Source organism: Scyliorhinus torazame, chromosome 24 (assembly GCF_047496885.1).
Source record: "Scyliorhinus torazame isolate Kashiwa2021f chromosome 24, sScyTor2.1, whole genome shotgun sequence".
Lineage (NCBI taxonomy): Eukaryota > Metazoa > Chordata > Chondrichthyes > Carcharhiniformes > Scyliorhinidae > Scyliorhinus > Scyliorhinus torazame.
This window is the reverse complement of record NC_092730.1, coordinates 15,973,391-15,999,036: the sequence shown is the minus strand read 5'-3', so window position 1 is coordinate 15,999,036 and position 25,646 is coordinate 15,973,391. Positions and strand designations below refer to the sequence as shown.

The following is a 25,646-nucleotide window of genomic DNA, read 5'->3' as shown; positions in this document are numbered from 1 at the left end:
AGAACGCCTGCATTCGTGCGGCGCCTTGGACAATCTCAGGGTGTCCCAAAGCCCTTGTGAGTTCAGTCCCAGAATCAAAGAAATTCTACAGCACAGGAAGAGGCTGCTTGCTCCATCGTGTCCGCGCTGCCCCGAAGTTCGAGGCACCCAGCCCAATCCCATCTCCCAGCATTTCTTCCAGGGCCGCTCCAGAACTCGAGGCACATACCCAGACTCCTTTTCAATGATTTGAGGGTTTCGGCCTCCCCTCCCCTTTCAGGTTGTGGGTTCTCGCACCCCCCCCCCACTACCCTCTGGGTGAAAACATTTCTCCTCATTCCCCCCCCCCCCCAACCTTTCTGCCAATGACTTGCCCTCCGCCCCCCAATCCACTCACTGAACTCTGCGCTGAGGTGAATAGGCCCGACATCCACACTATCCAGGCCCCCTCACGACTTTGCACCTCACAGCCCAATCGCCCCTCGGCCCGCCCTGCTTCAAGGCGAACGACCACAGCCCATCTTTGCCTCCTCGCACCAGGGAACAGCGCAGGGAATCTGGCAGCCCCCTTCGCGCACAGCAAGATCCCACGCACTGCTATAGGATAAACGAGGGTTAAATACTGGCCAGGAGGACGGGGTGTAGTCCCCCTCACCACCATATCCCCCCCCCCCCAGCCCTCTTCCAGGAGCAGCCACAGAGAGGGCAGACAGGGCCTCGCTCTCGCGTGTGGAAAAAGCGGCTGCCTCAGACAGTGCAGCACTCCCTCGCTGCCGTGTCCGCCGAGAGATTATGCGCTCAGGGCTCTGGGAAGATTTGACACCGGGGAGTATTTTCAGTCAGGAGGAAGTTTCTTTTGTGGAGCAGGGAAGGGGGAAGCGTTTCCCAGTTGGCGGGAGGGCGGGTAACCAGAGGGGGGGGGGACACAGATTGAGGAGAATCGTTAAGAGAACCGGGGGGGTGGGGTGGGGGGGCGGGGGGGAGAGGTTTAGTTCGGCCCCATTCTCAGGGACAGGAACCTTTTTCTCCAGTCAAAGACCGGATAGGATCTCCTCTGACCTCAGCACATCCCAAAGCAGTAAATTAAGGAATGCACATTAAGTGAGCTCGAAGTTTGGGGACAATCTTCGGGAACTTTACAGCAGCTCTCGGGGGGGGGGGGGGGGGGGGGGGACTTGTCCGCAGCCCCCCCCCCCCCTCCCCTCCCCCCGCCTGTGTATTCTCTCCCACGCCAGATACAAACTGCGGTGGATGTTTTAGAACAGTCTAAATATTTGGGGATGTGTGTTCAGACACTCACTTCCCTGTTGTGATGACGGGTAATAAGACCATGATTGATGTTCGCGTCGAAGGGTCTGAATGCGTCTGGCAGCTGCGTGTCCGCTGTCCCATGGCTCGAGTGACTCATGGAGCGGTGCACACTTCTGCCCGCAGAGAGCCTGCAGGCCTTTGCGGCGGCGGTATGGAAGGTTTTGGAGATGACGGGCCTCCCGTCCTCAGCGTCAGGCCCGCCGAGGGCAGCGTGGAGGCGGCGGCGGGTTCAGGGGGGGGGGGGCTCCATCTGCTGCAGGCAGGTTCTGGAATCTTCCACGAGTCCCGACGTAGGAAAGGCAGCAGTCGGAAAAATCGTGCGCCCAGTTCTCGGGTGAGGAAGCAGCGGGGCTTGGTAGGTGACGCAATAACCTCCACGCCGCACGAGCTTCAGGGAACGACCATCGCCCTCTGGCATTCCCGTTGCCAGGTTTGCCCCCTACTTACGTCCTGGGGGTTACCATTGTTACGACGCCTGGTCAGATCCCAACAGTGGCTAAGCTATTAGACCAGGGCCGCAATGTTTTTAATTTTTAAAACAGTGCGGTAAGATTGATTTGCTCCAGGAGTGATCGCGTAAGAAATAGGTTATTTTTACAAACTAAACTTTATTGAAACAAAAGAAAAAACAATATTTAAACTTCACAGCAACTGAGGAGAGCTTACATCTATTTTTTAACCCAACACACCATTTCCCATTCCACAGCACCTAAAATGAACATACAGCTCTCAACTCCACTTACACAGGCAGGCAGAAATGATGCTTGCATTTACAGAATGTATTCCTGTTGTTGGTGTCGCTCTTTCAGACCCCTTTTCGAAAGCCGGTCTCCGGGGGCAGCTTTTCCTGACCTCTCTCAGTGGCTTTCCAAATCCTTCTGCTCCCACCGGTTCGAATGGGATTGTTTACTCTCTCTGAGCTCCGCCCAGCTGCTCGAACAACGGTTCTGTCCTGGGTGTCCAGACTCGAACTCATCATCGCTTTCGGGGCTTTTGATTATCCAAAAGAACAAGGCCAGTCTATGAATATACAATTAACCTCCTATTTACAGACAATAGAGGCCATCAGACTCTGTAACGGGCTAATAGGTGGTCAGACCAGAGTGTCCCGAAGGACAATGGATCTTGAGCGAATCACCCCAGCTGTACAGGGTATCCTGTTTATTCCTATCAACGAGCCAAGTCTAAATGGGACAATATAACTCAGGCCAGTGGGTGTTTACCTCTGACTCAGTGCTAACAGTTTTATCCTCAGTCAGTTAACCCCTAAATTGCCCACTACATCTTCGATCCCATTTCCGGGTCCAATTTCTTAACATCTCCCTATCGTAACGCTATTGACCAGAAACTGAACTGGAACCAGCCACATTAATACTGTGGCTACCAGAGGCTGGGAATCCTGCAGAGAGTAACTCACCTCCTGACTCCCCCCAAAGCCTGTCCACCATCTACAAGGCACAAGTCAGGAGTGTGAGGGAATACTCTCCACTCGCCTGGATGAGCGCGGCTCCCAACAACAGTCGAGAAGCTCGACACCGTCCAGGACAAAGCAGCCCCGCTTGATCGGTACCCCATCCACCACCTTCAACATTCACTCCCTCCACCACCGACATACAATAGCAGCCGTGTGCACCGTCCACAACAGTGTTTGAAAAAACCTTTTTTCCCGGGGACCCACTTTTACCAATTGGCCAACCCTCCACGTTCTGCCCGTGTCTGAGTGGGTTTCCTCCGGGTGCTCCGGTTTCCTCCCACAGTCCAAAGACGTGCAGGTTAGGTGGATTGGCCGTGATAAATTGCCCTTAGTGACCAAAAAAGGCTAGGAGGGGTTATTGGGTTACGGGGATAGGGTGGAAGTGAGGGCTTAAGTGGGTCGGTGCAGACTCAATGGGCTGAATGGCCTCCTTCTGCACTGTATGTTCTATGTTCTATTTGCCAATACTTCCCTGCATACAACACACATGGGCGTTGCATCGTGATTTGCATTGCCACAATTAATAAAGCCATACCTTGGGAACTCACCATTATACTGCTTTGTTCTCGATTTCAGTTTCTTCTCAATGGGTTCTTCACCAGAGGCTCTGGAGCTCATACTAGCACGGCTTTATCCTGCCGTGGACTCTCCTGGGCAGCTCTCTCCGGCAGATTCAGTTGTGAGATCCTGGTCTGTTTGTGTCTCTGGCCCTCTCTTCCTTGTTACAAAATGATCCATCTTCAGTTCTTCACACACAGTCCTGTTGCTTGCTGGCAACTACAAAATGGAGGCATCTCCCCTCCGCGATTTTGCCCCCAATGCACGGACGCACAGGGCGCGTGTGATGTATCGGTGTCCGTACCGAGCGCGTGACCTGCCCTCTGCTGCCACTTCTGGTGGGAAGACGTCAGCGCTCGCGTTGAAAAGCCAGTCGCGGCCGGCATTCGCCCACGATCGGGAACGTCACTGTTGCTTCACAGCTCCTGGGTCCCGGGTTCGAATCCCGGCTTGGGTCACTGTCTGTACGGAGTCTGCACGTTCTCCCCCGTGTCTGCGTGGGTCTCCTCCGGGTGCTCCGCTTTCCTCCCACAAGTCCCCGAAAGACGTGTTTGTTAGGGTGTATTGGCCATGATATATTGTCCTTCGTGTCCAAAAAGGTTGGGTGGGGTTACTGGGTTATGGGGATGGAGTGGGCTTAAGTGGGGTGCTCTTTCCAAGTACGGTGCAGACTTGATGGGCCGAATGGCCTCCTTCTGCACTGTAATTCTATGATTCTATGAACCCTCCCTGTCTCTGAAACCTCCTCCAGACCCTACAACCCTCCCTATCTCTAACCTTCTCAAGCCCCTACAACCCTCCTTATCTCTGTAATCTCCAGCCCCTACAACCCTCCCTATCTCTGTAATCTCCAGCCCCTACAACCCTCCCTATCTCTGTAACCTCCTCCAATCCCTACAACCCTCCCTCTCTCTGTAACCTCCTCCAGACCCTACAACCCTCCCTATCGCTAACCTTCTCAAGCCCCTACAACCCTCCCTATCTCTGTAACCTCCTCCAGCCCCAACAGCCCTCCCTATCTCTGTAACCTCCTCCAGCCCCTACAACCCTCCCTATCTCTGTAACTTCCTCCAGTCCCAACAACCCTCCCTATCTCTGTAACCTCCTCTAGCCCCTACAACCCTCCCTTTCTCTGTAACCTCCTCCAGTCCCTACAGTCCTCCCTATCTGGTTTGCCTCAGGGCTAAATCGCTGGCTTTGAAAGCAGACCAAGGCAGGCCAGCAGCACGGTTCAATTCCCGTACCAGCCGCCCCGAACAGGCGCCGGAATATGGCGACTAGGGGCTTTTCACAGTAACTTCATTTGAAGCCTACTTGTGACAACAAGCGATTTTCATTTCATTTCATATCTCTGTAACTTCCTCCAGCCCCCAATACCCTCCCTTTCTCTGTAACCACCTCCAGACCCTACAACCCTCCCTATTTCTGTAACCTCCTCCAGTCCCTACAACCCTCCCTATCTCTGTAACTCCTTCAGCAACCACACAACCCTCCCTATCTCTGTAACCTCCTCCAGTTCCTACAACCCTCCCTATCTCTGTAACCTCCTCCAGCCCCAACACCCTCCCTATCTCTGTAACCTCCTCCAGCCCCTACAACCCTCCCTATCTATGTAACTCCTCCAGCCCCTACAACCCTCCCTATCTCTGTAACCTCCTCCAGCCCCGACAACCCTCCCTATCTCTGTAAACTCCTCCAGCCCCTACAACCCTCCCTATCGCTGTAACCTCCTCCAGCCCCGACAACCCTCCCTATCGCTGTAACCTCCTCCAGCCCCGACAACCCTCCCTATCTCTGTCACCACCTCCAGCCCCCACAACCCTCCCTATCTCTGTACCCGTCTCCAGCCCCTATTGAGCGATGAGAGGGCCGATTCCCTCCAACCCACCCCCTGCACAATATTCATCCCTCAAGCAACATGCACTTCATTTAAAAAAAAAAATGTAAGCCCAATTTTATTTTTCCCAACCAAGGGGCAATTTAGCGTGGCCAATCCACTTAACCCTGCACATCTTTTTGGGTTGTGTGGGAGGTGAGACCCACGCAGACACGGGGCAGAATGTGCAAACTCCACGCGGGGGCCGCGACCCTGGGCCGGGACCGAACCCGGGCCCTCGCGCCGCCAGGCAGCGCCGCTGACCGCCGTGCAGCCCAACATTCCGGCCCCTCAACGAGGAAGTACTCCCTGACTGGCTGGCGAGCGCGTTGGGTGCGTCCTGAGGACCTGTGCGGCTGGACCAGGCCCGGGCCTCCATACGAAACGCTGAATTGTGCGCGATCTGTAACGGGGGGGGGGGTCACGAAACGGGGTTAGGGGACAGAAGGAGGCCGTTTGCCCTGTCGCGTGTGCGTGCATGTTCCGTGTCACTCTCCCTGGCCTCCTCCCCATAGCCCTGACCGTTCTCCCTTTCCTCAAAACAAAGAACAATACAGCACAGGAACAGGCCCTTCGGCCCTCCAAGCCTGCGCCGACCACCGTACCTGTCTGAACTAAAACCGTCGAGAATCGGTTGATTTGATCCTACTTTCAGTCTAGTCCGGCACAACATCGTGGGCCGAAGGGCCTGCACTGTGCTGTACAGTTCTATGTCTACACTTACGGAATTCGTAACCTTCCATTCCCACCCTATTCGTATACTTGCCTAGAAAACTAACTGCCCTGTTGAAACAGTATGGAGGTCTGGTACATTTGGATATTAAGCCTCGTGGAAAGGCCCTGAAGAACACTATTATATTTCTCAGCCTGCACAAACTAGACTGCCTCTGCATTAACATGTGTAGTTTATCAGCAAGTATTTGAACTCCCAGAAAGTCTGAAAATGTAATTAATATTTGCTTACATTAGGACGGTATGTTATATACATATTTAGACGCAGTAATCTCCAGAGTTTAGTTCTGTCCTCTGAATGTTGGCCACCATCTCCTGTGTTATCCGAACGAAACCCTGATGGCTCCCACTGCCAAGCAGCTGGGAATAGAGTGTGACACACCGCCCGCACTCGCGTCCAATCAACACTCCACTTTCCAAGAATGAAGATTTTTTTTTTAATGCATGGGAGCTCTCGATTCCAGGTTTTTTATTGAATTCACATTTCACTGCTCCACGGTGCGGTTCGAACCGGGGGGGGGGAGGGGGGGGTGTGCCCTCAGAACATCACCCTGGGCCTCTTGGTTACTCGTCCTTCGGTTAAGTGAGACGTCCCCTGAGGTGCTTGCCAGGGGTTTTATCGAACACAACCGAGCCACGTGAGGAGATGTCGAGACAGAGGCCACAACCTCGATCAGGGTGGTGGCAGGCTGAGGTGATTCATGAAGGCCCCAAGTCTGACTGTCTGTGTGGAGTTTGTGTGGACTGTCTCCGTCGGCAGCATTGCTAACCACTGTGCCACCATGCTGCCCTACCCACAGTCCAAAGATGTGCAGGTTAGGTGGATTGGCCGTGATAAATTGCCCCTTAGTGTCCAAAGATGTGCAGGTTAGGTGGATTGGCCGTGCTAAATTGTCCCTTAGTGTCCAAAGATGTGCAGGTTGGGTGGATTGGCCGTGCTAAATTGCCCCTTAGTGTACAAAGATGTGCAGGTTAGGTGGATTGGCCGTGCTAAATTGTCCCTTAGTGTCCAAAGATGTGCAGGTTGGGTGGATTGGCCGTGCTAAATTGTCCCTTAGTGTACAAAGATGTGCAGGTTAGGTGGATTGGCCGTGCTAAATTGTCCCTTAGTGTCCAAAGATGTGCAGGTTGGGTGGATTGGCCGTGCTAAATTGTCCCTTAGTGTCCAAAGATGTGCAGGTTAGGTGGATTGGCCGTGCTAAATTGCCCCTTAGTGTCCAAAGATGTGTAGGTTAGGTGGATTGGCCATGCTAAATTCATAGATTATCATAGAATTTACAGTGCAGAAGGAGACCATTCGGCCCATCGAGTCTGCACCGGCTCTTTGAAAGAGCACCCTACCTAAGTCCACACCTCCACCCTATCCCCATAACCCAGTAACCCCACCCAACACTAAGAGCAATTTTGGACACTAAGGGCAATTTATCACGGCCAATCCACCTAACCTGCACATCTTTGGACTGTGGGAGGAAACCGGAGCAACCCGGAGGAAACCCACGCAGACACGGGGGGGACGTGCAGACTCCGCACAGTGACCCAAGCCGGGAATCGAACCTGGGAGCCTGGAGCTGTGAAGCAATTGTGCTAACCACCATGCTACCGTGCTGCCCCACGGTGGATTGGCCGTGTTAAATTACCCCTGAGTGTCCAAAGATGTGCAGGTTAGGTGGGGTTACAGGGATAGTGCAGGGGAGTGGAGCTACGTAAGACGCTCTTTCAGAGGGTCGGTACAGACTCGATGGGCCGAATGGTCTCCACCTGCACGGTGGGGACTCTATTCAATGGGATGAAAGAGGTTGGTTATTCAGGAACGTCTCAAAGGAGTGGAGACAGAGGTTTCCCGAGGGAATTCCAGGGCTGGGGACCCCCGGCCTCCCCTCCGCCCCCACTGAAGGTGAAGCGATGGGAATCGGGGACGATGAAGGCGCCAGAATTGGACGGGTGTCTGACCCGGTGCCGACGCCAAGCGACCCGTCCGCCTTTAATCTCAGTCTTGCTGTATCTCACAGAGGTGACACTCCCCCCAGACTCACCCCAGAGAGAGGCGAGCTGGATGAGTGACGCGGAGGCTGCGATTGTGAACCGGAATCCTCCGCGTTTGTAAATTGTAGCTTGTTGCCTTTCAGGAAACTTGAAGGATTTCACAAAAGCTTCATGGACAATAAGGACCAGGTCATAACAAAGATCTACAATGAATCCAAGGAGCGAGCAAGGTAACTGACTCCCTATTGACCCCGGGCGAGTTTGAACATCCATAGTATCCCTACAGTGCAGAAGGAGGCCTTTCTGCCCATCGAGTTTGCACCGACCCTTTGAATGAGCACCCTAACCTAGGCCCAATCCACGTAACCCCGCCTAACCCGCACATCTGTGGACAGTAAGGGGCAATTTAGCACGGCCAATCCACCTAACCTGCACATCTTTGGACACTAAGGGGCAATTTAGCACGGCCAATCCACCCTAACCTGCACATCTTTGGACACTAAGGGACAATTTAGCACGGCCAATCCACCTAACCTGCACATCTTTGGACACTAAGGGGCAATTAATCACGGCCAATCCACCTAACCTGCACATCTTTGGACACTAAGGGGCAATTAATCATGGCCAATCCACCTAACCTGCACATCTTTGGACACTAAGGGGCAATTTAGCACGGCCCAATCCACCTAACCTGCACATCTTTGGACACTAAGGGACAATTTAGCACGGCCAATCCACCTAACCTGCACATCTTTGGACACTAAGGGGCAATTTAGCACGGCCAATCCACCTAACCTGCACATCTTTGGACACTAAGGGGCAATTTAGCACGGCCAATCCACCTAACCTGCACATCTTTGGACACTAAGGGGCAATTTAGCGCGGCCGAACCACCTAACCTGCACATCTTTGGACACTAAGGGGCAATTAATCTTGGCCAATCCACCTAACATGCACAAAGTTGGACTGTGGGAGGAAACCGGAGCCCCCGGAGGAAACCCACGCAGACACGGGGAGAACGCGCAGACTCCGCACAGGCAGTGACCCAAGGCCGGAATCGAACTCTTGCGCTATGAGGCAGCGGTGCTAACCACTCTCCCGCCAATAACTAATCTTCTCTCTGAAGGAGAGAAAGCCCTCAATTTCCCAAGTCGATCGCCAGTAACGGAACACCCCAACCTCGCTGTGCCCCTCCAACCTTCCCCTCACCCTCTCTAAAGCCCACCCGTCGTCAAAAGCGCAGCGAGGACGCACTGAACAACGCGAGCGGGCCGTCCCTCGCGTGACTGAGCAAATCTGTGACTGTGTACGTGAGCCAGGGATCTCACAAGCCACCCCTGGCAGCTTGAAACTTTTATGACGGAGGTTATAATTAGGATTTTGACTGGTGTTCCCCTGTTCACCACTGATTACAGTGTTCGGGGAATGTTAATATCTGTGGCACCTTCTCCTTCTGCCCACAGGGGCTTGGTACAGGATTCAGACACCATGTCGTGATGTTAGGTTAGTCTGGAATGCTCCCCATTGGAGATTCTGAGGCAACCGAGCTTCATAAACGGTTTCAAATGCTTCCAATTTGATGGATTGTTGAACAGTCATGCTTCCCCCGGCGCACGAGACACGGACCCCCCCACTGTCCTGAACACTGCGCCTCCCCCCCAGTGCAGGACACTGCGTCTCCCCCAGTGCTGGACACTGCGTCTCCCCCCAGTGCAGGACACTGCGTCCCCCCCCCCCAGTGCTGGACACTGCATCTCCCCCAGTGCTGGACACTGCGTCTCCCCCAGTGCTGGACACTGCGTCTCCCCCAGTGCAGGACACTGCGTCCCCCCCCCAGTGCTGGACACTGCATCTCCCCCAGTGCTGGACACTGCGTCTCCCCCAGTGCTGGACACTGCGTCTCGCCCAGTGCTGGACACTGCGTCTCCCCCAGTGCTGGACACTGCGTCTCCCCCAGTGCAGGACACTGCGTCTCCCCCCCAGTGCAGGACACTGTGTCTCCCCCAGTGCTGGACACTGCGTCTCCCCCCCCCAGTGCTGGACACTGCGTCTCCCCCCCCCCAGTGCTGGACACTGCATCTCCCCCAGTGCTGGACACTGCGTCTCCCCCAGTGCCGGACACTGCGTCTCCCCCAGTGCCGGACACTGCGTCTCCCCCAGTGCTGGACACTGCGTCTCCCCCAGTGCTGGACACTGCGTCCCCCCCCCAGTGCTGGACACTGCGTCTCCCCCAGTGCCGGACACTGCGCCTCCCCCAGTGCTGGACACTGCGTCTCCCCCAGTGCTGGACACTGCGCACCCCCCCAGTGCTGGACACTGCGTCTCCCCCAGTGCAGAACACTGCGTCCCCTCCAGTGCTGGACACTGCGTCTCCCCCAGTGCTGAACACTGCGTCTCCCCCAGTGCTGGACACTGCGTCTCCCCCAGTGCTGGACACTGCGTCTCCCCCAGTGCTGGACACTGCGTCTCCCCCAGTGCTGGACACTGCGTCTCCCCCCAGTGCTGGACACTGCGTCTCCCCCAGTGCTGGACACTGCGCACCCCCCCCAGTGCTGGACACTGCGTCCCCCCCCCCAGTGCTGGACACTGCATCTCCCCAGTGCTGGACACTGCGTCTCCCCCAGTGCTGGACACTGCGTCCCCCCCCAGTGCTGGACACTGCGTCTCCCCCAGTGCTGGACACTGCGTCCCCCCCCAGTGCTGGACACTGCGTCTCCCCCCAGTGCTGGACACTGCATCGCCCCCCAGTGCTGGACACTGCGCCCCCCCCCCCCAGTGCTGGACACTGCAACCCCCCCCCCCCCCAGTGCTGGACACTGTGCCCCCCCCCCCCCAGTGCTGGACACTGCGTCTCCCCCAGTGCTGAACACTGCGTCTCCCCCAGTGCCGGACACTGCGCCTCCCCCCCAGTGCTGGACACTGCGTCTCCCCCAGTGCTGAACACTGCGTCTCCCCAGTGCTGGACACTGCATCTCCCCCAGTGCTGAACACTGCGTCTCCCCCAGTGCTGAACACTGCGCACCCCCCCAGTGCAGGACACTGCGTCTCCCCCAGTGCCGAACACTGCGTCTCCCCCAGTGCTGAACACTGCGCACCCCCCCCAGTGCTGAACACTGCGTCTCCCCCAGTGCTGAACACTGCGTCTCCCCCAGTGCTGAACACTGCGCACCCCCCCCAGTGCAGGACACTGCGTCTCCCCCAGTGCCGAACACTGCGTCTCCCCCAGTGCTGGACACTGCGTCTCCCCCAGTGCTGGACACTGCGTCTCCCCCAGTGCTGAACACTGCGTCTCCCCCAGTGCTGAACACTGCGCCCCCCCCCCCCAGTGCTGGACACTGCGCCTCCCCCCAGTGCTGGACACTGCGTCTCCCCCAGTGCTGGACACTGCGCACCCCCCCCAGTGCTGGACACTGCGTCTCCCCCAGTGCTGAACACTGCATCTCCCCCAGTGCTGAACACTGCGTCTCCCCCAGTGCTGGACCCTGCGCACCCCCCCAGTGCAGGACACTGCGTCTCCCCCCAGTGCTGAACACTGCGTCTCCCCCAGTGCTGGACACTGCGTCTCCCCCAGTGCTGGACACTGCATCTCCCCAGTGCTGGACACTGCGTCTCCCCCAGTGCCGGACACTGCGCCTCCCCCCCAGTGCTGGACACTGCGCCTCCCCCAGTGCTGAACACTGCGTCTCCCCCAGTGCTGAACACTGCGTCTCCCCCAGTGCTTTACACTGCGCCTCCCCCAGTGCTGAACACTGCATCTCCCCCAGTGCTGGACACTGCGCCTCCCCCAGTGCTGGACACTGCGCCCCCCCCCCCAGTGCTGGACACTGCGCCCCCCCCCCCCAGTGCTGGATACTGCGCCCCCCCCCCAGTGCTGGACACTGCGCCTCCCCAGTGCCGGACACTGCGCCTCCCCCAGTGCTGGACACTGCATCTCCCCCAGTGCTGAACACTGCGTCTCCCCCAGTGCTGGACATTGTGACACTGAGACGCAGTGTCCAGCACTGGGGGGGTGCGCAGTGTCCAGCACTGGGGGAGACGCAGTGTTCAGCACTGGGGGGGTGCGCAGTGTCCAGCACTGGGGGGAGACGCAGTGTCCAGCACTGGGGGGGTGCGCAGTGTCCAGCACTGGGGGAGACGCAGTGTTCAGCACTGGGGGAGACGCAGTGTCCAGCACTGGGGGAGACGCAGTGTCCAGCACTGGGGGAGACGCAGTGTCCAGCACTGGGGGAGATGCAGTGTCCAGCACTGGGGGAGACGCAGTGTCCAGCACTGGGGGAGATGCAGTGTCCAGCACTGGGGGAGGCGCAGTGTCCAGCACTGGGGGAGACGCAGTGTTCAGCACTGGGGGAGACGCAGTGTCCAGCACTGGGGGCAGCAGCATGGTCAGTAATCATTCACTTCGACAATGTTGGATGAGCACGGACAGCCGCAGAGGAAACGTTTATTTGTTTTTAGTGCCAGTGGTAATTTATGCAGGAAAATAGCAGCCGTGTGAGGGAAATGGGGGGAGGAAGTAAACCTGGAGTCAGTAATGTTATCCCTGACCATGAGCCTCTGGAGGCTGAGCGTGAAGCTGTAAATGTTTCACACCATGTCTGTCCCTGCCATTAACCTTGTAATTATCCCCGTGTGGTTTCCCGACACACAATCCTGCTGCATTTCTACCCTCAGCCTCTGTTTATCCTGGCGTTGCTGATAAGGGGCAGCGCACGTGCTCCCACGTTCAAACTATCCCTCCCTCTGAACTGAGAATACGGAGAAGGCCATTTGACCTCTCCAACCGGTGGTGACCCTTCACGCAGCTCACGTTCACTCCCCCTCCCCGCCTTTTCTCCAAACCTAACAAGAGCTTTCTCAATAAGTCGTGGCTCGGATCGATTTCACGCCGAAACGATCGGTCAGAAGGAAATCTAAAACCCTCAAGAGGGTAGTTACCGCAGAGGGTCCAGAACACGGTGGGGGGGGGGGGGGGGGGGGGGGGGGGGGGCGCAGTCTCGGGTTAAGAGCGTCGGCCATTTTGGACAGACAAGTAGAAACTCCTCCCCCCCCCCCCCCCCCCCCCCCCCCCCCCGGAGGGTGGGGAATCTTTGGAATCCTCTGCCCCGGGGAACGGTGGAAGATGTGTCGGCGATCGGGTGGTCACTGAGAAAGATCGAGGGGTTGTGCGGGGAAGTGGAGTCGAGGGAGAGGGGACAGACATGAAAGGTGGGCGAAGCTTCGAGGGGCGGGACGCCCCCCCCCCCCCCCCGTTCCAACATTCGAAGGTAGCACAGAGGGCCTTCCTTTGGCGTGGCCGGTGTTTAAAATATGAAATTGGGGTGTTCCCCTACCATCCCCCCCCCCCCCCCCACCCCCGTCACAATCCCTGCGATCTCCCCCGACAATGAGGATGTGGGAAAATGCCCACTCCATGTTCTCCTCCCAGTCACGCACCATCCATGACGGTGGCTGGTGTCTGGGTCAAACCCCAGAAACCCCCTCCCCAACACACGGTAGCATTGTGGATAGCACAATTGCTTCACAGCTCCAGGGTCCCAGGTTCGATTCCCGGCTTGGGTCACTGTCTGTGCGGAGTCTGCACGTTCTCCCCGTGTGTGCGTGGGTTTCCTCCGGGTGCTCCGGTTTCCTCCCACAGTCCAAAGATGTGCAGGTTAGGTGGATTGGCCATGATAAATTGCCCTTAGTGTCCAAAATTGCCCTTCGTGTTGGGTGGGGTTACTGGGTTATGGGGATAGGGTGGAGGTGTGGGCTTGGGTAGGGTGCTCTTTCCAAGAGCCGGTGCAGACTCGATGGGCTGAATGGCTTCCTTCTGCACTGTAAATTCTATGAATCTATGAAAAAACAGCACTGTTACTGAGGTCAGTGGCTCCAGCTCCTGGCTAATCACCTCCTCCTCGAGAGTGACAAACACAGGCCTCACCCACATCCCATCAACAATGTACATGGGGGAAAGTTCCAGCCTTGTGGTCCCACCTTCCTTCAAAGCACCTCTACAGAGCAAGCACCACATCCATAGCTGAGTGTGTGTGTGTGAGAGAGAATCTGTGTGTGAGAGAGAATCTGTGTGTGAGAATCTGTGTGTTAGAGAGAGAGAATGTGAGTGAGAGAGTGCATGTGAGATGTGTGCTTTCTGTGTGTGTGTATTTCTGTGCGTGTGTGTATTTCTGTGTGTGTATTTCTGTGTGTGTATTTCTGTGTGTCTGTATTTCTGTGTTTCTGTGTGTGTATTTCAGTGTGTGTCTGTATTTCTCTGAGTGAGTATTTGTGTGTGTTTTTCTGTGTGCATATGTGTATTCCAGTGTGTGTATTCAAGTGTGTGTATTTCTTTGCTTCTGTGTGTGTATTTCTTTGTGTGTGTGTATTTCTGTGTATGCGTGTGTGTTTCTGTGTATGCGTGTGTGTGTGCGTATTTCTGTATGTGTATTTCTGTGTGCGTGTGTATTTCTGTGTATGCGTGTGTATTTCTGTGTATGCGTGTGTATTTCTGTGTGTGCGTATTTCTGTGTGTGCGTATTTCTGTGTGTGTGTATTTCTGTGTGTGTGTATTTCTGTGTGTGTGCGTATTTCTGTGTGTGTGTATTTCTGTGTATGCGTGTGTATTTCTGTGTGTGTGTGTATTTCTGTGTGTGTGTGTATTTCTGTGTGTATTTCTGTGTGTGTGTGTATTTCTGTGTGTGTATTTCTGTGTGTGTGTATTTCTGTGTGTGTGTGTATTTCTGTGTGTGTATTTCTGTGTGTGTGTGTATTTCTGTGTGTGTGTGTATTTCTGTGTGTGTGTGTATTTCTGTGTGTGTGTATTTCTGTGTGTGTGTGTATTTCTGTGTGTGTGTGTATTTCTGTGTGTGTGTATTTCTGTGTGTGTGTATTTCTGTGTGTGTATTTCTGTGTGTGTGTATTTCTGTGTGTGTATTTCTGTGTGTGTGTGTATTTCTGTGTGTGTGTATTTCTGTGTATGCGTGTGTATTTCTGTGTGTGTGTGTATTTCTGTGTGTGTGTGTATTTCTGTGTGTGTGTGTATTTCTGTGTGTGTGTGTATTTCTGTGTGTGTGTATTTCTGTGTGTGTGTATTTCTGTGTGTGTATTTCTGTGTGTGTGTATTTCTGTGTGTGTATTTCTGTGTGTGTGTGTATTTCTGTGTGTGTGTATTTCTGTGTGTGTGTATTTCTGTGTGTGTATTTCTGTGTGTGTGTGTATTTCTGTGTGTGTGTATTTCTGTGTATGCGTGTGTATTTCTGTGTGTGTGTGTATTTCTGTGTGTGTGTGTATTTCTGTGTGTGTGTGTATTTCTGTGTGTGTGTGTATTTCTGTGTGTGTGTATTTCTGTGTGTGTGTATTTCTGTGTGTGTATTTCTGTGTGTGTGTATTTCTGTGTGTGTATTTCTGTGTGTGTGTGTATTTCTGTGTGTGTGTATTTCTGTGTATGCGTGTGTATTTCTGTGTGTGTGTGTATTTCTGTGTATGCGTGTGTATTTCTGTGTATGCGTGTGTATTTCTGTGTGTGTATTTCTGTGTGTGCGTATTTCTGTGTATGCGTGTCTATTTCTGTGTGTGTGTGTATTTCTGTGTGTGTGTGTGTATTTCTGTGTGTGTGTGTATTTCTGTGTGTGTGTGTATTTCTGTGTGTGTGTGTATTTCTATGTATGCGTGTGTGTGTGTATTTCTATGTGTGTGTGTATTTCTGTGTGTGTGTGTATTTCTGTGTGTGTGTGTATTTCTGTGTGTGTGTGTATTTCTGTGTGTGTGTGTATTTCTGTGTGTGTGTATTTCTGTGTGTGTGTGTATTTCTGTGTGTGTGTGTATTTCTGTGTGTGTGCGTATTTCTGTGTATGCGTGTGTATTTCTGTGTGTGTGTGTATTTCTGTGTGTGCGTATTTCTGTGTATGCGTGTGTATTTCTGTGTGTGTGTGTATTTCTGTGTGTGTGTATTTCTGTGTGTGTGCGTATTTCTGTGTGTATTTCTGTGTGTGTGTATTTCTGTGTGTGTGTGTATTTCTGTGTATGCGTGTGTATTTCTGTGTGTGTGTATTTCTGTGTGTGTGTGTATTTCTGTGTATGCGTGTGTATTTCTGTGTGTGTGTGTATTTCTGTGTGTGTGTGTATTTCTCTGTGTGTGTGTATTTCTGTGTATGCGTGTGTATTTCTGTGTGTGTGTATTTCTGTGTGTGCGTATTTCTGTGTGTGTGTATTTCTGTGTGTGTGTATTTCTGTGTATGCGTGTGTGTTTCTGTGTATGCGTGCGTGTGTGTGCGTATTTCTGTGTGTGTGCGTATTTCTGTGTGTGTGCATATTTATGTGTGTGTATTTCTGTGTATGCGTGTGTGTTTCTGTGTGTGCGTATTTCTGTGTGTGTGCGTATTTCTGTGTGCGTATTTCTGTGTGTGTGTATTTCTGTGTATGCGTGTGTGTTTCTGTGTATGCGTGCGTGTGTGTGCGTATTTCTGTGTGTGTGCGTATTTCTGTGTGTGTGCATATTTATGTGTGTGTATTTCTGTGTATGCGTGTGTGTTTCTGTGTGTGCGTATTTCTGTGTGTGCGTATTTCTGTGTGCGTATTTCTGTGTGTGTGTATTTCTGTGTATGCGTGTGTGTTTCTGTGTATGCGTGTGTGTGTGTGTATTTCTGTGCGTCGTGTGTGTATTTCTTTGTGTGTATTTCAGTGTGTATGTGTATTTCTGTGTATGCGTGTGTATTTCTGTGTGTGTATTTCAGTGTGTGTATGTGTATTTCTGTGTGTGTGTGTTTGTGTGTGTGCGTATTTCTGTGTGTCTGTGTGTGTGAGGGAGTGTATTTCTCTGAGTGAGTGTATACTGGGTGTCTTTATGTGGGTGGATTCCCTCATACTGCTTCCAGATGGTCTGTGGCCAGCGGTATATGTCCTGTTTCTGCTCTCATCAATGACAGCAGATTATTCAACTCTTTAACTGTCGTGCTGCTTCAACGTGGCGATGTGCTCCTCTGGCGCGTCAGCAGAGAGTGTTTGACCCTGATCCACAGGATGAACGAATAGGTCGGGTGAAGGATAGGCAGAGCCAAGGAAAGCAATGAGGTCGCCAAGAAATCAGATCAGGAGGATCCCGTAAAGCTGGAGGAGGTTACAGAGGGAGGGAGGCAAGGAGGGGGTGGAGGGACTTGAGGATGAAGCAGGTTTTTGACAGCAAGAGAGAGCAGAGAATGGGGGCGGTGCAGAAGGACAGCAGAGAGAGAGGAACGAAGTAATGGGGACGGAATGACATGCAAACCTGAGCATCGTAAATCCACTGGCAAGAGATGGGGTGATGGTCCATGCGAGAGAGCCAGTGGGTGAGGGAAGGTGGGCCGGGAGGTTAGCAGGGGACAACGCAATATTAATCCATCAACCAGCATTTCAACCGGCAAAGGTTGTCTGCCTCATAACCACGTCACTGTCTGCGGGAGCTTCCTGTGCACCAATTGGATGCTGTATTTCCCATGTTGCAAGAGTAACAAGGCTCCAAATCACAGCACCTCGTTGGCGGTGGTGAAAGGCACTCTGCAAATGCAACTTGTCCCTTCCGGGCGACCAGCTCAAGGGGTTAATTCAGCATTTGTCCCCACCCTCCCATTCCCCATTTGCTGAATCTGTACTCTGTATCTAACCCCGTGCTGTACCTGTCCTGGGAGTGTTTGATGGGGACAGTGTAGAGGGAGCTTTACTCTGTATCTAACCCCCGTGCTGTACCTGTCCTGGGAGTGTTTGATGGGGACAGTGTAGAGGGAGCATTACTCTGTATCTATCCCCGTGCTGTACCTGTCCTGGGAGTGTTTGATGGGGACAGTGTAGAGGGAGCTTTACTCTGTATCTAACCCCATGCTGTACCTGTCCTGGGAGTGTTTGATGGGGACAGTGCAGACGGAGCTTTACTCTGTATCTAACCCTGTGCTGTACCTGTCCCGGGAGTGTTTGATGGGAACAGTGTAGAGGGAGCTTTACTCTGTATCTAACCCCGTGCTGTACCTGTCCTGGGAGTGTTTGATGGGGACAGTGTAGAGGGAGCTTTACTCTGTATCTAACCCCGTGCTGTACCTGTCCTGGGAGTGTTTGATGGGGACAGTGTAGAGGGAGCTTTACTCTGTATCGATTACCGTGCTGTACCTGTCCTGGGAGTGTTTGATGGGGACAGTGTAGAGGGAGCTTTACTCTGTATCTAACCCTGTGCTGTACCTGTCCTGGGAGTGTTTGTTGGGGACAGTGTAGAGGGAGCGTTACTCTGTATCTAACCCCGTGCTGTACCTGTCCTGGGAGTGTTTGATGGGGACAGTGTAGAGGGAGCTTTACTCTGTATCTAACCCCCGTGCTGTACCTGTCCTGGGAGTGTTTGATGGGGACAGTGTAGAGGGAGCTTTACTCTGTATCTATCCCCGTGCTGTACCTGTCCTGGGAGTGTTTGATGGGGACAGTGTAGAGGGAGCTTTACTCTGTCTCTAACCCCGTGCTGTACCTGTCCTGGGAGTGTTTGATGTGGACAGTGTAGAGGGAGCTTTACTCTGTATCTAACCCCGTGCTGTACCTGTCCTGGGAGTGTTTGATGGGGACAGTGTAGAGGGAGCTTTACTCTGTATCTAACCCCGTGCTGTACCTGTCCTGGGAGTGTTTGATGGGGACAGTGTAGAGGGAGCTTTACTCTGTATCTAAACCATGCTGTACCTGTCCTGGGAGTGTTTAATGGGGACAGTGTAGAGGGAGCTTTACTCTGTATCTAACCCCGTGCTGTACCTGTCCTGGGAGTGTTTGATGGGGACAGTGGAGAGGGAGCTTTACTCTGTATCTAACCCCGTGCTGTACCTGTCCTGGGAGTGTTTGCTGGGGACAGTGTAGTGGGAGCTTTACTCTGCATCTAACCCCGTGCTGTACCTGTCCTGGGAGTGTTTGATGGGACAGTGTAGAGGGAGCTTTACTCTGTATCTAACCCCGTGCTGCACCTGTCCAGGGAGTGTTTGATGGGGACAGTGAGGAGGGAGCTTTACTCTGTATCTAACCCCGTGCTGTACCTGTCCTGGGAGTGTTTGATGGGGACAGTGTAGAGGGAGCTTTACTCTGTATCTAACCCCGTGCTGCACCTGTCCAGGGAGTGTTTGATGGGTCAGTGAGGAGGGATCTTTACTCTGTATCTAACCCCGCGCTGTACCTGTCCAGGGAGTGTTTGATGGGGACAGTGTAGAGGGAGCTTTACTCTGTATCTAATCCCGTGCTGTACCTGTCCTGGGAGTGTTCCACATTCTACCCCACTCCCTGTGTGAGCGAGTCCCACAATCACTCCCACTCCCTGTGGGAGTGAGTCCCACATTCTCCCCCACTCCCTGTGGGAGCGAGTCCCACATTCTCCCCCACTCCCTGTGGGAGCGAGTCCCACATTCTCCCCACTGCCTGTGGGAGCGAGTCCCACATTCTCCCCCACTCCCTGTGGGAGTGAGTCCCACATTCTCCCCCACTCCCTGTGGGAGCGAGTCCCACATTCTCCCCACTCCCTGTGGGAGCGAGTCCCACATTCTCCCCACTCGCTGTGGGAGCGAGTCCCACATTCTCCCCCACTCCCTGTGGGAGCGAGTCCCACATTCTCCCCCACTCCCTGTGGGAGCGAGTCCCACATTCTCCCCCACTCCCTGTGGTAGCGTGTCCCACATTCTCCCCACTCCATGTGGGAGCGAGTCCCACTTTCTCCCCACTCCCCGTGGGAGTGAGACCCACATTCCCCCCACTCTTTGAGTAAAGAGAATGCTCCTGTATTCCCTGTGCATTTATCCGTGACTGTGCGATGTTGACGGAAGGACTTGGCACGGTCCTGGCCTGGTTGTAGAAACCTGTGTGCACTAATGCTGCGGCAGGCGGAAGCCATACCCATGACTGTGCACGTGTCCGTGTGTGGGACTGTCTGTCCCCCACCCCTGTCTGTCAACAATCGAAACAAACCAGCTGGGCACTCCAGATAAGGGGCCTGGGACAACAGCTCCTGTCAGTGCGGGTTAAAGTTCAGTTTGGACAGGCGATGAGGCAGATTTATTCTCAGTTTGGACAGCTTTCGGCCTGCGCTCCCAGCTTTCCGATGTTTTGAAGCTGCACTCTCCACGTCCACTCCCCCTCCTCCCCCGGATTTGAGATCGGCCTGCCATCCGAGGGCTCAGAGGAGACTGCTGACGGTGTCTTTTCCCATGATGCTCTGCCGCCTGCTTGCAAGAGACTGCCGTCGAGCAGCGGAGTGCTTTCCGCCGTTGTCGGAGGGCTGCGGGGTGGGGTGGGGGGGGTGGGGGGGGGGGGGGGGGTGCGGCCCTGTCAGATGAGACCGGGAACGAGGCCTCGTGCCGAGAGGCTCAGAATGGTTTCAGCACAGGGGGAGGCTATCGGGCCTGCCCCGCCCCTGGCCCTCCGAAGCAGCAATTGATCGAGTGCCTCCCCGGCACACTGCACACACCTCCTCTCCAGGTAATCAACCCCCTTCTTCACCCTTGATTGAACCTGCCTCCTCCATACTCCCTCAGGCAGAGTAAAGCTCCCTCTCCACTGTCCCCCATCAATCACTCCCAGGACAGGTACAGCACAGGGTTAGACACAGAGTAAAGCTCCCTCTACACTGTCCCCATCAAACATTCCCAGGACAGGTACAGCACAGGGTTAGACACAGAGTAAAGCTCCCTCTACACTGTCCCCATCAAACACTCCCAGGACAGGTACAGCACGGGGTTAGATACAGAGTAAAGCTCCCTCTACACTGTCCCCATCAAACACTCCCAGGACAGGTACAGCACAGGGTTAGATACAGAGTAAAGCTCCCTCTACACTGTCCCCATCAATCACTCCCAGGACAGGTACAGCACTGGGTTAGATACAGAGTAAAGCTCCCTCTACACTGTCCCCATCAAACACTCCCAGGACAGGTACAGCACAGGGTTAGATACAGAGAAAAGCTCCCTCTACACTGTCCCCATCAAACATTCCCAGGACAGGTACAGCACAGGGTTAGATACAGAGTAAAGCTCCCTCTACACTGTCCCCATCAAACACTCCCAGGGCGGGTACAGCACAGGGTTAGACACAGAGTAAAGCTCCCTCTACACTGTCCCCATCAAACACTCCCAGGACAGGTACAGCACGGGGTTAGATACAGAGTAAGGCTCCCTCTACACTGTCCCCCATCAAACACTCCCAGGACAGGTACAGCACGGGGTTAGATACAGAGTAAAGCTCACTCTACGCTGTCCCCATCAAACACTCCCAGGACAGGTACAGCACGAGTTAGATACAGAGTAAAGCTCCCTCTATACTGTCCCCATCAAACACCCCCAGGACAGGAACAGCACGGGGTTAGATACAGAGTAAAGCTCCCTCTACACTGTCCCCCATCAAACACTCCCAGGACAGGTACAGCACAGGGTTAGATACAGAGTAAAGCTCCCTCTACACTGTCCCCCGTCAAACACTCCCAGGACGGGTACAGCACAGGGTTCGATACAGAGTAAAGCTCCCTCGACACTGTCACATCAAACACTCCCAGGACAGGTACAGCACGGGGTTAGATACAGAGTAAAGCACCCTCGACACTGTCCCCATCAAACACACCCAGGACAGGTACAGCACGGGGTTAGATGCAGAGTAAAGCTCCCTCGACACTGTCATATCAAACACTCCCAGGACAGGTACAGCACTGGGTTAGATACAGAGTAAAGCTCCCTCCACACTGTCCCCATCAAACACTCCCAGGACAGGTACAGCACGGGGTTAGATACAGAGTGAAGCTCCCTCTACACCGTCCCCATCAAACACTCCCAGGACAGGTACAGCACGGGGTTAGATACAGAGTAAAGCTCCCTCTACACTATCCCCATCAAACACTCCCAGGACAGGTACAGCACGGGGTTAGATACAGAGTGAAGCTCCCTCTACACCGTCCCCATCAAACACTCCCAGGACAGGTACAGCACGGGGTTAGATACAGAGTAAAGCTCCCTCTACACTGTCCCCATCAAACACTCCCAGGACAGGTACAGCACGGGGTTAGATACAGAGTAAAGCTCCCTCTACACTGTCCCCATCAAACACTCCCAGGAATGGTACAGCACGCGGTTAGATACAGAGTGAAGCTCCCTCTACACTGTCCCCATCAAACACTCCCAGGACAGGTACAGCACGGGGTTAGATACAGAGTAAAGCTCCCTCTACACTGTCCCCATCAAACACTCCCAGCCCCTTGCACGGTGTAAAACACCTGCCCCCCTCGCCATCCCACGATCATTTGAAAGCTGCGCCCCCTGGTTTCTCCATCGTTGTTTCGGGCGGGTTGGGACTTTCCCCCCTCTCCAATCTGTCCCCACCCCCCATCTGCGCGTTTTGCCCTGTTGATTGTATCCCCTCTGCGCCTTCTCTTCAATAGAAACTATCCCAGCCGCTCCAACCTACCCTCGGAGGTGGAGTCCGACCCCGGAACCGTCCTCGGGAACCTTTCCCGCAACGTCTCCAATCCTTTCACATCCTCCCTATCCCCCCCTCCCCCTCTCGAGTGTTGTCCCTCAGACCCAGGGCCTCCTGCGACCGAGTGCAGGCGGGGAGAGTCGGGTGACCCACACGGCGCCGATCGGAGAAACTGGTCAGGGGCGAGGCAGGTGAGGGCGCAGATCCTCTCGATTATCTCGACAGGTGAGGCGGTGGCAGTGGCTGGCAGTGAGAGCGAGTCCGGGGGGGGGGGCGGCGAGGGTCGGTTCTCCGACGTGGACTACCTCAGCTCTGTGAGAGGGCCGAATCCGAAGCGCTGTCTGAGTTAACCTCGGCTGGAGGAGGAGGAGGGGGGGGGGTGATGGGGGAGCGCGGGGCGGACAAAGCGAGAGGAGATTAACCACCGGCCTACGTGCGGTGGCGCACGCACTCACAATGCCAGAGGGAGCCGAGAGCGGCCAGGCTGTGGGCCCCGGCCTCTGTGTCGAGATGATTGTGCGCGTATCGCAACGAGGCAGCCCTTCTCTCTCTCTCCCATTGTCCTCCCAGCCACTGGAGCCCTCTTGTTCCTGATCACGCCTTGGCGGAAGTATTCATCCTTCCCATTCATCATCCTGAATGGGGAACGTGATACCCTATAGTAGGCGAGGTTTTCACCAGGCAATAGGCTCTCTCTCTCCCCCCTGCCCTGCTTTGCACGCACATCACCCGTACTCCCAGCTTGACTCAAAAGAATCATTCGGAGCAAGACTCCTGCTGTCTAAGGGGCTGCTGTGTCTGCTTTTGCGACCGGATCAGAATGCGATGGTGACAGCACCTCGTGACGTGACTGGCAGGGATGAGAAAGGACTGAGGCAGCTGAGCAGCAGCAGACGAGGGTCACGCAGCCCGCACAGACTCTGTGTCCCTGCGCTGTGTGGCGCACGGTTTATTGCCGGCACCATGCACGCCCCATCCACTGGAGCTGATCGGAAACTCCGATCCGAACTCACTCCCACTCCTGTTCCTCCATTGAATGCTCACTAACCCGACATCAGCTTCCCCTCCGCCTATACCTCCATTTCACAATCCCTCTCCTTGTTTTCAAATCTCTCTCCGTCCCTATCTCTGTAACCTCCTCCAACCCCGACAACCCTCCCTATCTCTGTCACCTCCTCCAGCCCCGACAACCCTCCCTATCTCTGTCACCTCCTCCAGCCCCTACAACCTTCCCTATCTCTGTCACCTCCTCCAGCCCCTACATCCCTCCCTATCTCTGTAACCTCCTCCAGCCCCGACAACCCTCCCTATCTCTGTAACCTCCTCCAGCCCCGACAACCCTCCCTATCTCTGTCACCTCCTCCAGCCCCTACATCCCTCCCTATCTCTGTAATCTCCTCCAGCCCCGACAACCCTCCCTATCTCTGTAACCTCCTCCAGCCCCTACAACCTTCCCTATCTCTGTAACCTCCTCCAGCCTCTACATCGCTCCCTATCTCTGTAACCTCCTCCAGACCCTACAACCCTCCCTATCTCTGTAACCTCCTCCAGCCCCGACAACCCTCCCTATCTCTGTAACCTCCTCCAGTCCCTACAACCCTCCCTATCTCTGTAACCTCCTCCAGCCCCGACAACCCTCCCTATCTCTGTAACCTCCTCCAGCCCCTACAACCCTCCCTATCTCTGTAATCTCCTCCATCCCCTACAAACCTCCCTATCTCTGTCACCTCCTCCCGCCCTACAACCCTCCCTATCTCTGTAACCTCCTCCAGCCCCTACAACCCTCTCTATCTCTGTAACCTCCTCCAGCCCTCTACAACCCTCCCTATCCCTGGAGCCTCCTCCAGCCCTCTACAACCCTCCCTATCCCTGGAGCCTCCTCCAGCCCCTGCAACCCTCCGAGATCTCTGCGCTCCTTCAATTCCCATCCTCGATCCTCTCGAGCATCCCCCCCATTCCCATCGCTCCGACATTGGCGGCTGTGCCTTCAGCTGCCTGGGGCGGCCCTGAGCTCTGGAATTTCCTCCCTAAACCTCTCCTCTCTGTCTCCTTTAAGATGCTTGTTAAAGCCACCCACTTTGACAGACCGTTTGGCTCCTGTCCTTAATATCTCGTTTTGAGCTGTTATAAGAGAACACCCTGCATTTCCATAGCGCCAGTCGCAACCTCAGTGCTTCACAGTCAAGTGTCATCACTGTGAGTGTTCACATTCACTCGCTACGTCCACCTATCCTCCTCCCTTCACACTAATCCCTCCCTCGTGACCCTCCCCGTTTCCTCCAATTGCCATTTTGTTGATTCATGCACAAGGCCCAACATTTTTAATGCCCTTCCCCAATTGCCCCTGGAGAAGGCGGCGGGTGAGCCGCCATCTTGAACCCGCCGCAGTCCCCGTGTGGTGGGTAGGTCCACCCACCGTGCTGTTAGGGAGAGAGTTCCCGGACCTTTGACCCCAGCCACAGTGAAGGGAGGGCCGATATCGTTCAGGGTCTGGATTGGGAGTGGACCCCTCTCACTCGGTGCTTCCAGTCGGGGAACACTCCAGCTGTCAAGGGCATTCAGCCTCTGATCTCCGGGTAAGCGTTCTCCAAGGCGGCCTTCAGGACGCGCGACAACGCAGAATCGCCGAGCAGAAACTTATAGCCAAGTTCCGCACACATGAGTGCGGCCTCAACCGGGACCTGGGATTCATGTCGCATTACATTCATCCCCCACCATCTGGCCTGCGAAATCCTACCAACTGTCCTGGCTTGACACAATTCACACCTCTTTAACCTGGGGTTACCCCATCTCTGGATCTGTAAAGATTTAATCACCTGCTAATGCTCGCATTCCAAGCATTGTCTGGCATCTTTGAATCTGTCTATATATATGTTTCTGGAACATACCTCTTCATTCACCTGAGGAAGGAGCAGCGCTCCGAAAGCTAGTGACATCGAAACAAACCTGTTGGACTTTAACCTGGTGTTGTAAAACTTCTTACTACGATTCTTGATGGAGTTTAACCCCGATAAGTGTGAGGTGATTCATTTTGGTCGGACAAATTTGAATGCGGATTACAGGGTTAACGGCAGGGTTCTGAGGAATGTGGAGGAGCAGAGAGATCTCGGAGTTCATGTCCATAGATCTCTGACAGTTGCCACCCAAGTGGGTAGAGCCGTGAAGAAGGCCTATAGTGTGTTAGCATTTATTAACAGGGGGATTGAGTTTAAGAGCCGTGGGGTTATGCTGCAACTGTACAAGACCTTGGTTAGCCCACATTTGGAGTATTGTGTGCAGTTCTGGTCACCTCATTATAGGAAAGATGTGGAAGCA

At 54.3% G+C, this 25,646-nt stretch overlaps 1 protein-coding gene across 2 annotated transcripts in view; it reads left to right on the top strand.

Annotated features, from left to right (window-relative positions):
- dnajc4 (DnaJ (Hsp40) homolog, subfamily C, member 4) overlaps positions 1 to 25,646 on the top strand; it is a 180,078-nt gene that overhangs the window by 140,226 nt on the left and 14,206 nt on the right. Inside the window, exon 7 of one of the 2 annotated variants that reach the window (XM_072489400.1) lies at positions 8,057 to 8,143. The exons of the other annotated variant lie outside the window; for it this stretch is intronic. Coding sequence (XP_072345501.1) covers positions 8,057 to 8,143 — 87 coding nt within the window. The remainder of the gene's footprint in view (positions 1 to 8,056; positions 8,144 to 25,646) is intronic. 2 annotated transcript variants of the gene reach the window in all.